The sequence below is a fragment of the Haliotis rufescens genome, unplaced genomic scaffold (assembly GCF_023055435.1).
Source record: "Haliotis rufescens isolate VD_foot unplaced genomic scaffold, xgHalRufe1.0.p SCAF_15, whole genome shotgun sequence".
NCBI classification, from domain to species: Eukaryota; Metazoa; Mollusca; class Gastropoda; order Lepetellida; family Haliotidae; genus Haliotis; species Haliotis rufescens.
Window position 1 is genome coordinate 27,304,144 of NW_025963835.1, and position 12,182 is coordinate 27,316,325.

At 43.8% G+C, this 12,182-nt stretch overlaps 1 protein-coding gene across 1 annotated transcript; it reads right to left on the minus strand.

The window, feature by feature from the left end:
* Positions 1–470: 470 nt before the first annotated feature.
* On the minus strand, positions 471–11,156 carry LOC124140203. The gene is made up of 8 exons (XM_048396411.1): positions 10,931–11,156; positions 9,272–9,502; positions 6,430–6,521; positions 5,941–6,005; positions 5,331–5,445; positions 3,708–3,763; positions 1,990–2,120; positions 471–975 (listed from the first exon to the last, which is right to left on the minus strand). Exons 1-8 carry the CDS (start codon positions 11,090–11,092, stop codon positions 670–672), a joined length of 1,158 nt encoding a protein of 385 aa, XP_048252368.1. The 5' UTR covers positions 11,093–11,156; the 3' UTR covers positions 471–669.
* Between the last annotated feature and the right edge of the window lie 1,026 nt (positions 11,157–12,182).

A 12,182-nucleotide genomic window follows, 5' to 3' on the forward strand; every position in this document is an offset into this window, starting at 1 on the left:
ATAGGTCATCATGTCAACAACTTTCAAACTCACTCATTCTACAGTTAATTAATCAACACCCAAGGGGTCAGTCACTTACTCCTCATCTTCCCGAGGCAAGTGAGTTAACGGACTATAAAAGTCCAGTTTCGACCCTTGCCGAACTAGGCTGGTATTATGGAGTTACATTTTGGCTGGACTAACGAGTCTATGCATAGTCCAATCAAAATCGCGCACCAAAATCGAAATCCGGTTCGATTGCAGGATTTGCAAAACATGTGCACCGCCAGCTCGTTGTCAGCAGATATTTTCCAAATCTTTTCATGTTTTTAATCAAGGTGCTCACGTGATTTGATGTATTTCGCGATGTAAGACCCATTTTATCACAATATAGATCTTGATTATTGATCAGATCGTCCTGAATGGGCGCCACCATTTTGGGTGAAACAAACGCAAGTGATACGAGAGGTGGAATCTCATTGGTCCATAGGAGAGGCTTAGAGGGGACATAAGTAGCCACTGGTGGCGCTATGATCGAGCCCAGTACTTCTAGCCTAGTTCAGCAAGGGTGGAAACTGGACTTGCTCTCTTGCTTCGGGAAGATGCTTACTCCTTCACTCATTCTACAATTAATTACAACAGGACTCAGGGGATCGCCCACTCAAGGGTTCAGCACTCAGGGATCAGCACTCAAGGGGTCAGCCATTCTGACCACGTCCAGTCGTCCGCACAGTAGAGCCTCCACATGTAGAAGCCGCTGACCGTGGCCACCTGGAACACACGACCCAGGAGGATCTGTGTGGGCCAGACGCTGTGCGGCCCAAGAAGCCAGGAGAAGCCAGACAGGAAGCCACCGCTGCACTCCGACAGGAAGATGGTCGTCAGCTGTGTGAACATGTAGATGACGGACAGCCGGAGGATGAGAGGGGATTTCCATGGCGACATGGACAGCATGGACTCGTCAGCATCAGCGTCGTCCAGCAGGGTGACGTTGTTCTGAAACAATGAGTCACATGACACTTGTTAATGTGCTTCAACATTGCGTACAACTGAGCATCTTTTAGAATTATGTCAGTGTACCTTATCTTATTCTGTATATCTTACTGTTTTCTATACCCGTGAAGATCCGGGGTAGAATAGGTCTTCAGCAACCCATGCTTCCTGTAATAGGCTGTTATGCTTGTTGGAAGAGGCAACGAGATCTGGTGGTTAGGCTCGCTGACTTGGTTGATATCATCATATCCCAAATGCGTAGATCGATGTCAATCACTGGATTGTCTGGTCCAGTCTTGATTATTTACAGACCGCTGTCATATAGCTGGAATATTGCTGAGTGCAGCGTTAAATAACAAACAAACCAACAAACCAACAGATACTGTATTCTTGATCTGCCATATGGGCTGCGAGGACAGTTATTATACAATGTACACTAGGATAGCTTGAGAATGATACACAGTGTCATACATAAAAAATGTGATAATGTCAAGTAAGGCAATTAAATTTTAGTTTAAGGAATTTTGTTTTGTTCTTAAAACTGGTGGTTGAATTTTTTTGATTGTCTTCAAATGAACATGTCTGAAATTCCTGAATTCATGCCCTTCGACTGCACTCACGAGGCACATGCAAGTTGCCATTTTCCTGCCTTAATGACTGCACAACCGGATGTCATATCAAAGGGCTGTAACTCTTATTGGTCACTTCATGTACGTATATCGTATTTGGCAATTAATCCTCTTTTCAAGACAAACTAATCTGAGTACTATTTCTTGTTATTTTATTTATTCTATAATTTTTATATGATTATAACCGTCGGTAATAAAAATAATATCAGAAAAATCATGTTAATTCCATTTTTATCTTGCTAATTTTCAGGTTGGTGAAAAGAGACTTTCTGGACAGTAACTTCAGTGTTTCAATAGTAACTTCAATGTATCAGTGGTAACTTTAGTGTATCAATAGTAACTTCAGTGTATCAATGGTAACTTCAATATGTTGACTAAGATGACGTACATCCCCCTGAGTGAAGTTCTTGGTGACCTTGTCCACGATGAAAAGGATGCAGTACAGGCGGACGATGACAGACAGGAGGAAGAACGGTGACAGGAACTTCTTGAAGAACAACACAGCCTTCATTGCAGCATCTGAGATAATATAAACGATTGAGTGAGTTGGGTTTAACTCTGCATTTAACTGTATTCCATTTACATCCCAGCATGTCACCTTCATGTAGGAGGAAAGCCTGAAGTGATGCCGGTCGTAGTCATTTACCACTTGGTGATACCCAAGGGCACAAGAATGGTGCTGACAAGTCATGTAATATGATCAGGGTGAGTCTGGGATTTGAACCAACAATCACAGGGTTCTGACAAACCTAAGGGAGGTAACTCTCCACGAGGAATCGCAGTGCCTTAGACAACTGTTGATTTGATGTGGGTGGACAGCTCTTAGGCGAGAGGACCATTTTTACCGAAATGATTATATAAAGATTTATAGATATGGCAACAAATTAGAATTGATTATGTTACAAACATACACATTTTCCAAAAATGATACTGTTAATGTTCAGGAATCAAAGGACCAAAACTAAGATGAACTTCAGGACATTGTTACTTTCTCTGTAAATCTGAACAAAAACGTTACACATATGCCAATTTTTTCTTCAATCCATATTTGTACTCCTTGTCATTATAAGTTTGCTCAAAGACGTATATACCTATATATGTCTTTGGTTCGCTTCTGTGCATTCCCACAACAGATGGACAATCATCTCTTCAATTTGTGTACAGATTAAACAGAATGTTTAATGTTGTTTTGGTACAGATTTTTGCATCAAAATCCTGTAAATTCAACATTATTGAGACATCTATCCTTTGTAGTCTGTGCTGTAGACGTAAGTAGTGGTATGTGTGAACTAAGAAAGTATGTAGGTGTAATTAGGGTTAACATAACCTGCCAGTCACCACTACAATACAGTTTGAAGCTTTTTTAAATTTTAACTTAAATCAGACTTGCTAGGTTGTGCCAGCATAGTCCCCCTTCAAATGCTTTTGTTTCTTGTTTAACCCTGCACTCAGCAATATTTCAGCTTCTTGAGAGCGGCTTGTAGATAATGAAGTCAATCCAGTGATTGGGGTATGTTGGGTGCTGTTGGGGTATGATGATACACAACCAAGTCACCAAGTCTGACCACTGATCCTTTAGATTGGGACCCGTGAAGATTCCGGGGTAGAATAGGTCTTCAGCAACCTATCATATAGCTGGAATATTGCTGAGTGCGGCGTTAAACAACAAACCAACCAACTAACCTTTAGATTTGCTATAATGACCAGCATACGTTGCTTGGGGCCTATTCTAACCCAAAATCACCACGAGTGTCCCTGCTCTAAATGATTTGTTTGTTGTTTAACGCAGCACTCAGCAATATTACATCAATATGACAGCAGTCTGTAAATAATTGAGTCTGGACCAGACAATCGAGTGATTGACAACCTGAGCATCTATCCACGCGATTTGGATACGATTACATGTAACAACCAAGTCAGCGAGCCTCACAAGCCGATCCTGTTAGTCGCCTCTTACAAGCCTTTTAAATGAGGGGACATAGGGTCGTCTTACTTTATCAATACAGGTTGTTTCACATCATCTATGTTTGATAATCAGATATACATACAAACACAAGAGAAACAAACAACAACAAAATACTTCAGTCTGCCAAATAGATCTCGTACCTGCCCTCATGTTGACAATGGAGATCAAGATGTCGGCCAGAGACTTGCTGTAGGATCTGGAACATTAGACGTGAGCAAATCACATTATAATAGTCACTATCAATACACTGCAGTAACTATTGATACAGGCAAGCCACTATTGCTGCACTGAAGTCACTATCAATATGCTGAAGTCACCATCAATACACTGCAGTAACTATTGATACAGGCAAGCCACTATTGCTGCACTGAAGTCACTATCAATAAGCTGAAGTCACCATCAATACACTGCAGTCACTATTGATACACACAAGCCACTATTGCTGCACTGAAGTCACTATCAATAAGCTGAAGTCACCATCAATACACTGCAGTCACTATTGATACACGCAAGCCACTATTGCTGCACTGAAGTCACTATCAATATGCTGAAGTCACCATCAATACACTGAAGTAAATATTGATACACGCAAGGCAGTATTGCTGTACTGAAGTCACTATCAATATGCTGAAGTCACCATCAATACACTGAAGTAAATATTGATACACGCAAGCCACTATTGCTGCACTGAAGTCACTATCAATATGCTGAAGTCACCATCAATACACTGCAGTCACTATTGATACACGCAAGCCACTATTGCTGCGCTGAAGTCACTATCAATAAGCTGAAGTCACCATCAATACACTGCAGTCACTATTGATACACGCAAGCCACTATTGCTGCACTGTAGTCACTATCAATATGCTGAAGTCACCATCAATACACTGCAGTCACTATTGATACACGCAAGGCAGTATTGGTGCACTGAAGTCACTATCAATATGCTGAAGTCACCATCAATACCTTGAACTCACTAATGATGCAATGAAACCATTAAATTAATAATGAATCTCTAGAGAGAGACAAGCATGAGGTACTGGGGGCGTATTCTGACCCTGAATCTCCACAGGGAGACAAGCATGGGGTACTGGGGGCCTATTCTGACCCTGGATCTCCACAGGGAGACAAGCATGGGGTACTGGGGGCCTATTCTGACCCTGAATCTCCACAGGGAGACAAGCATTGGGTACTGGGGGCCTATTCTGACCCTGAATCTCCACAGGGAGACAAGCATGAGGTACTAGGGGCCTATTCTGACCCTGAATCTCCACAGGGAGACAAGCATGGGGTACTGGGGGCCTATTCTGACCCTGAATCTCCACAGGGAGACAAGCATGGGGAACTGTGGGCCTATTCTGACCCTGAATTCCCACAGGGAGACAAGAATGGAGAACTTGGGAGTTATTCGACCCCTGAATCCCCACAGGGAGACAAGCATGAAGTACTGGGGGCCTATTCTGACCCTGAATTCCCACAGGGAGACAAGAATGGAGAACTTGGGAGTTATTCGACCCCTTAATCCCCACAGGGAGACAAGCATGAGGTAGAACTTACTCAGTTTTCATAAATAATCAAATGATAAATAAAAACATAACTTGGACTGAACCATGTGATGAAACAGAATATTTTGCAACATGTTGATCAGAACCTTGTGTTATTTTCCTTTTGCAACCATCATCACCATGGAAACGAAATTATTACCTGGTACCCGATGTCACTACAAAAAAATTACTTCTGTTGAATCTGAAACTATATCTGACCTCTTCCATGAAGGCGGGGGCTGCAGCGGTGCTCGGATGTGTGACGTCTCCTCCAGCATGGCATACAACACCACGACAGTGCACAGGGTACAGAAGGCCGCGTCGCTTATGATACCTGGGTAATAATGGCAACAGTTAGAAAAGACCTTATTGTGTATATCTGGATCAGCTGACAGAAGTGAGATATTATTGTTATTCAGTATTTAAATACATCCACCTACCTTTGTTGCTGGAACATCACTATCAGACAACGGACAACACCCACCCACTAGTGTAACCCATTTCCTGGGCCATGCACATCATGTTGTGTACAGCCACCCCAACCCTCCCCACCCCCACCCCACCCAACCACACCCCACCCGCCCCACTCACCACACCACACCCACCTTCCTGGGCCATCCACATCATGTTGTGTACAGCAACCCCGCCCCAATCCCACCCCACCCCACCCCACCCCACCCCACCCCACCACACCCAACAACACCACACCACTCACCACACCAACCTTCCTGGGCCATCCACATCATGTTGTGTACAGCCATGCCGCACCTCCCCACCCCACCACACCACACCCACCACACCACACCACACCCATCCCCACCACACCCACCTTCCTGGGCCATCCACATCATGTTGTGTACAGCCACCAACAGCAGAAGTACGACAAACACCAGCCTGAAACATGGACACAACACGGAGTACCGTAATCTGAGAATTTAGAAAACTACTAGTACAGACAATGCCTAAGTGATACAGCATACAACTGCAATCACAAAACATAGTGTCCTCAATAAATGTGAAACGATACATCGCTGCACCAGTGCATCGTGAGTTTTCATGCGATCATACTATACATTTCTTACTGTATCGATACAAGACGATACACTTGTTTAATGACACCCAGTTATTGTCCAAACCTACGACTAGAGGTTATAGGAACGTCTAAGGGACACAACTCTGCAAAGAGAATTGTAGCACCCTAAACGTCTGGCTAACCCGTATTCATATATAAAGTGAATTTGTTATATTTTGAACAGGGTATTGAGATAACTCATAACTGAAATCAACACTGCAATGGTGTGGAATAAGTGTCGCATACCACAACTGTACCGATGATCCTTCACTGTACATCTCCCACAGCAACCTCACAGCAACAGCGTAACACAGCACGGAGACGCCAATGATCACGCACTGAAACCACAAAGAGTCTCACAGCAACAGCGTAACACAGCACGGAGATGCCAATGATCACACCCTGAAACCACAAACAGCCTCACAGCAACAGCCTACACAGCACGGAGACGCCAATGATCACACCCTGAAACCACAAACAGCCTCACAGCAACAGCGTAACACAGCACGGAGACGCCAATGATCACACCCGGAAACCACAAACAGCCTCACAGCAACAGCCTAAACAGCACGGAGACGCCAATGATCACACATTGAAACCACAAACAGCCTCACAGCAACAGCCTACACAGCACGGAGACGCCAATGATCACACACTGAAACCATGAACAGCCTCACAGCAACAGCGAAACACAGCACGGAGACGCCAATGATCACACACTGAAACCATGAACAGCCTCACAGCAACAGCCTACACAGCATGGGGGTGCCTATGATTACCCACTGAAACTGTCAATAACCCTATTGCATTTCATAACACAGTTTTTAAATGAATTATTGCCCATTAAACTGACTTTCAATGAAACACACTCTCATGTTTGTTTTATAAAAATGAAAAATAAAATCAGTTTCAAACACTAACTTTCTTCTCAGCCTACACATACCTAAGCAGGACATTCACAAATTCCTGGGCTCGATCATAGCGCCACCAGTGGCTATAACCAGTTATGTCCTTTCTAAGCCTCTCTTATGGACCTACCAGATTCCACCTTTCGTATCACTTGCGTTTGCTTCACACAAAATGGTGGCGTCCAGTCAGGACGATTTGATCGATAATCAAGATCTATATTGTGATAAAACGGGTCTTTCATCGCAAAATGCATCAAATCACGTGAGCACCTTGATTAAAACCATGAAAAGATTTGGAATAATATCTGCTGACAATGAGTTGACGGTGCACATACTTTGCAAATACTGCAATTGATTGAAATCTGCACGACAGTTACGAACCGGATTTCGATTTCGGTTTCGCGATTTTCGCGATTGGACTATGCATTAAAATGAAACTCCATAATACCAGCCTTGTTCGGCAAGGGTGGAAACTGGACTTTTATAGTCAGTTAACTCTCTTGCCTCGGGAAGATGCCTGGACCTATCCTCTATGGATTTTCGTCCAGGAAATGATATTTCCATCAGTCTTGCATCTTCATGAGGCAAGGGAATTAACTGACTGTGAAAGTCCAGTTTCCACCCTCACAGAACAAGGCTGGGATCATTTAGTTATTTCTTGGCTGGTCTAATGACCAAAGGATGTGTACCGTCAAATGGGCGTCGACAGATATTTTCCAAATCTTTTCATGTTTTTAATCAAGGTGTTCACGTGGTTTGGTGCATTTCACGAGGTAAGACTTACCCGTTTATTTACAAAAGAGATCTTGATTATCCATCAGATCGTCATGACTGGGCACTGCCATTTTGTTTGAAGCAAATGGAAGTGATATGAGAGGTGGAATCTGATTAGTCAACAGGAGGGGCATAGAAAGGACATAACGCATAATAGCCACTGGTGGTGCTACGATCGAGCCCACAAATTCTAGCTTTGTTTGGCAAGGGTGGAAACTGGGCATTAAGAGTCAGTTAACTCCCTTGCCTTGGGACGATCGTAAACACCCTAGACCCATCCTCCATAACTTCATCCAGGAAGTGATATCTCCATCCCTCTTATCACACACCAGCACGTTCACCACAGAATTTCTCTCACTCACATGACTTTTCACCTTGAAATCAACAACCAATCAACAACCAGACAAAATTACTCTGATAGAGAGTTCAGCAGCGATCTAATTTCAAAATTACAGCCCACATTTAATCGAATCAGAAGACTGTTATAGACGATAGTTTATCTGAATAAAACCCTGAGTATCATCATAGGGGTGGAGGTTCTTATGGTATCCGGTTTTCCCGTGGTGTTTGGGTTGTTGGCTTGTTGTGTAACGCCGCACTCACCAATATGACATTGGTCTGGAAATAATCAAGTATTGACCAGACAATCCAGTGATTGACATCATGAGCATCAATCTCCAAAATTGGGATATGATGACATGCATAAACCAATTCTGCAAGTCTGACCACCCAATTCTGTTTGTCGCCTCTTACAACAAGCAATGGGTTGCTGAATACCAATTCTAATCTGGCTCTTCACAGGGTGTATATTTGGGACGGAATGCAACAAAGTGAGTTGGTTTCTGGTGTGTGACATTGCAGCTGGTTTCAATTCTGACAGGACAGGGTTTATTTGACGAGATGGTTATATTTAACGTTGCATCATTCAAATCAGACTCAAAACAAAGCTATGGCGGCTAATGAAACCAGGGTAGTTATTATAACAGAACGGAGATATAATACGCTGGATAATCGAGGATGACCTAACCTATATGAGACAGTATTTTGTTTGTTTGTTTGTTTGTTTTTTATTTAACGCCGCACTCAGCAATATTCCAGCTATATGACGTGGTCTGTAAATAATCAGGTCTGGACCAGACAATCCAGTGATTGACATCATGAACATCGATCCATGTAATTGGGATACGATGACATGCATCAACCAAGTCAGCGAGTCTGACCACCCGATTCCATTAGTCGCATCTTATGACAAGCATGGGTGCTGAAGACCTATACTACCTTGATCTTCACAGGTCATATGAGACTGTTACCAGAACAAGAGAATACAATGGCATTATAATCTCTGGCAGAACCAAACAGGTTTAGGTCACAATATCCTCATCAACTTCCCTTAGACCTTGAATTACCTTCCACTTAAACCCCTCTTCTGCTCTCTCATCTTCGATCTTATCCACAACCTTCTGGCTGCATCGCATCACAAAGTTCTGTACCAGCACCACTTCAGCTAGAAGCAAGAGTGGTTCCGTTGCCCATAGCAACTTGTCATACAGCCACACGATTGGCCATGGAGTGAGATTGATGGGAAGGAACACCAGAAGCACCAGGAGGCCAAACTGGAGATACGGGACGAAGGAAAACTGTAACAAACCAGGAAAACAGTATGACTTGAAGTCTTTGATGGGCATTTAGAAGTTGAGGAACATGACACTTTTTATGGATGGCAACTGAGTTTTGTTTGTTTGTTTGTTTAACACCGCACTCAGCAATATTCCAGCTATATGACGGCAGTCTGTAAATAATCGAGTCTGGACCAGACAATCCAGTGATTGACATCATGAACATCGATCCACGCAATTGGGATCGATGACACGCATCAACCAAGTCAGCGAGTCTGACCATCGCCTCTTACGACAAGCATAGTCGCCTTTTACTGCAAGCATGGGTTGCTGAAGACCTATTCGACCCCGGACCTTCTGCTCTCCGGGCGGACGCTCTACCACTAGACCACGGAGGCATTCTACAGAGAGTACAGGACCAATCATGTTGTATCAAGAGGGATTCAGGTTGAGAAGTGCAGGAAGAGCAGGAAGTGCATGAGGTCCAACCTGCGCTAAAATCCACATTCTCACAAATGTCAAACCAACAGGATACAACTGGTTCAAAGGGTCAACACCCTGGACCTTTCACTGTAGCCGGTGCCGAAATTTGTCAACGCTTTATTTATGGTTCCTGTTGGCGGGAAGACGGATGTCGTCTTGCTCATGATTGCTTAATCTGTGGCAATCATGGCATGGTATTCAGCTGCATGGTCAACTTTGATGGAGTAACGTAGAGCTACCACAGGGCTCACAACAGGTCATGGAAACAAAAGGTGAGGTGAAGTTGGGTTTAACGTCGCGTCCAAGATTATTGCACTTATATAGCAATGTGCATGCACGTGTGTGTGTGTGTGGCTGCTTGTACTAGTCCGGACTGATGCCGATTTATAGTGCCAGCCCACTGAGATACCATGCCGCAGTTCAACATGAATACCCCACTCAGACACAGTATACTGACTCCGAGCCGACCAGTCCTTGTTTTAGCCCCTAAATGCTGAACGCCAGACAGGGTAACAACAAGTACCATCTTTTATCGTCTTTTGGTATGACGCGGCCGGGGATCGAAACCCGGACCTTCCGCTCTCCGGGCGGACGCTCTACCACGGAGGCGGTCCATGGAAACAAAAAACTACCAGATCCTGCACCACAACTTCCCGAACCGCAATCAGGCCAAACTCGTTAATACTTCCAACATGGGAATGTTTATTGGCGGAGGGCGACATAGACAGAGAATACATTTTGTCGAGAGTTAAAGGCTTGTGACACTGATAACACTGAAATAGAAAACTGAAATAAAACTAAAAACTGAATACAAATGTCCATTGTTAATCATTGTCATACCTAAGAACGACACTTTAAAAACAAATGCGTATGTAAGTAGTATATGGAATATAAAAACAAATACAAATGTGACAGAACAGATCCACTTTCATTATGACCCATCACTACGTCCACAAAGTGCCTCACCAATGATCTTGGAATGTACTCAACAATGACACTGTGGATGTACAGAAGCAGGGAAAATCGAAGAATGACGTCGACACCAACGAACGCTCCATACACTGGCACTGTCACAAGGCACACGTAAGGCAGGAATTCTATGATACACAGGCAGGGCCATAAACACATGCTGGTTTGTTTACATTCAAGTTAAATATGGCGCTCTGGTTTATTTCCGGGTTTTGTATAAACTGGTTCTCTACGTTGTAGGCGTTTGTCAGTGCGCTGTGTAACATTACAAGACCAAAATTGCTAACAGCATTAATCAATCAAAACAGACTATCTTTTTTGGATTTGAAGACGGTTTCCCCGCCAGGGGATTGGGTTATATTAAAGGGACACTGGGCAGTTTTAGCAAATTTGATACCTCAAAAAACAGGTTCTTTGTCTGCTCACGGACGTATATATATATATACAGTATATACATGTGCGTCTTTGGTCTGCTGGGGCGGTCGGGTAGCCTAGTGGTTAAAGCGTTCGCTCGTCACATCGGAGACCTGGGTTCGATTCCCGACATGGGTACAATGTGTGAAGCCCATTTCTGGCGTCCCCCGCCGTGATATTGCTGGAATATTGCTAAAAGCGGCGTAAAACCATACTCACTCACTCACTTTGGTCTGCTAGTTCAAATTTTAGGAAGTATATCAATTTAACATAACTGATAACCCCAATTAGGCCCCCAGAGGAACAGTCTCAAAGTTTCACTCATTGTATTGAGTTCAGTGTCTGTTTCTGTCTCTTTCTAGTAGACTACCCCTGAAGATCCGGGGTAGAATAGGTATTCAGCATCCCATGCTTGTCGTAAGAGGCGACTTACAGGATCGGGTGGTCAGGCTCGCTGACTTGGTTGAGGCATGTCATCGTTATCCAAATTATCGATGCTCGTGACATCTATCACTGGAATGTCTGGTCCAGACTCGATTATTGACAGACTGCCGTCATATAGCTGGTATTTTGCTGAGAGTGGGTGAGTGAGTGTGGTTTTACGCCGCTTTTAGCAATATTCCAGCAATATCACGGCGGGGGACACCGGAAATGGGCTTCACACGGTGTACGGGAATCGAACCCGGGTCTTCGGCGTGACGAGCGAACTCTTTAACCACTAGGCTATCAGACCGCCCCGAATATTACTGAGTGCGGCGTTAAACAACAAACAAACAAACGTATACATGCATTACATTTATGTATGTCTGCTAGTCAGCTGGTTCAAATTTTAGGA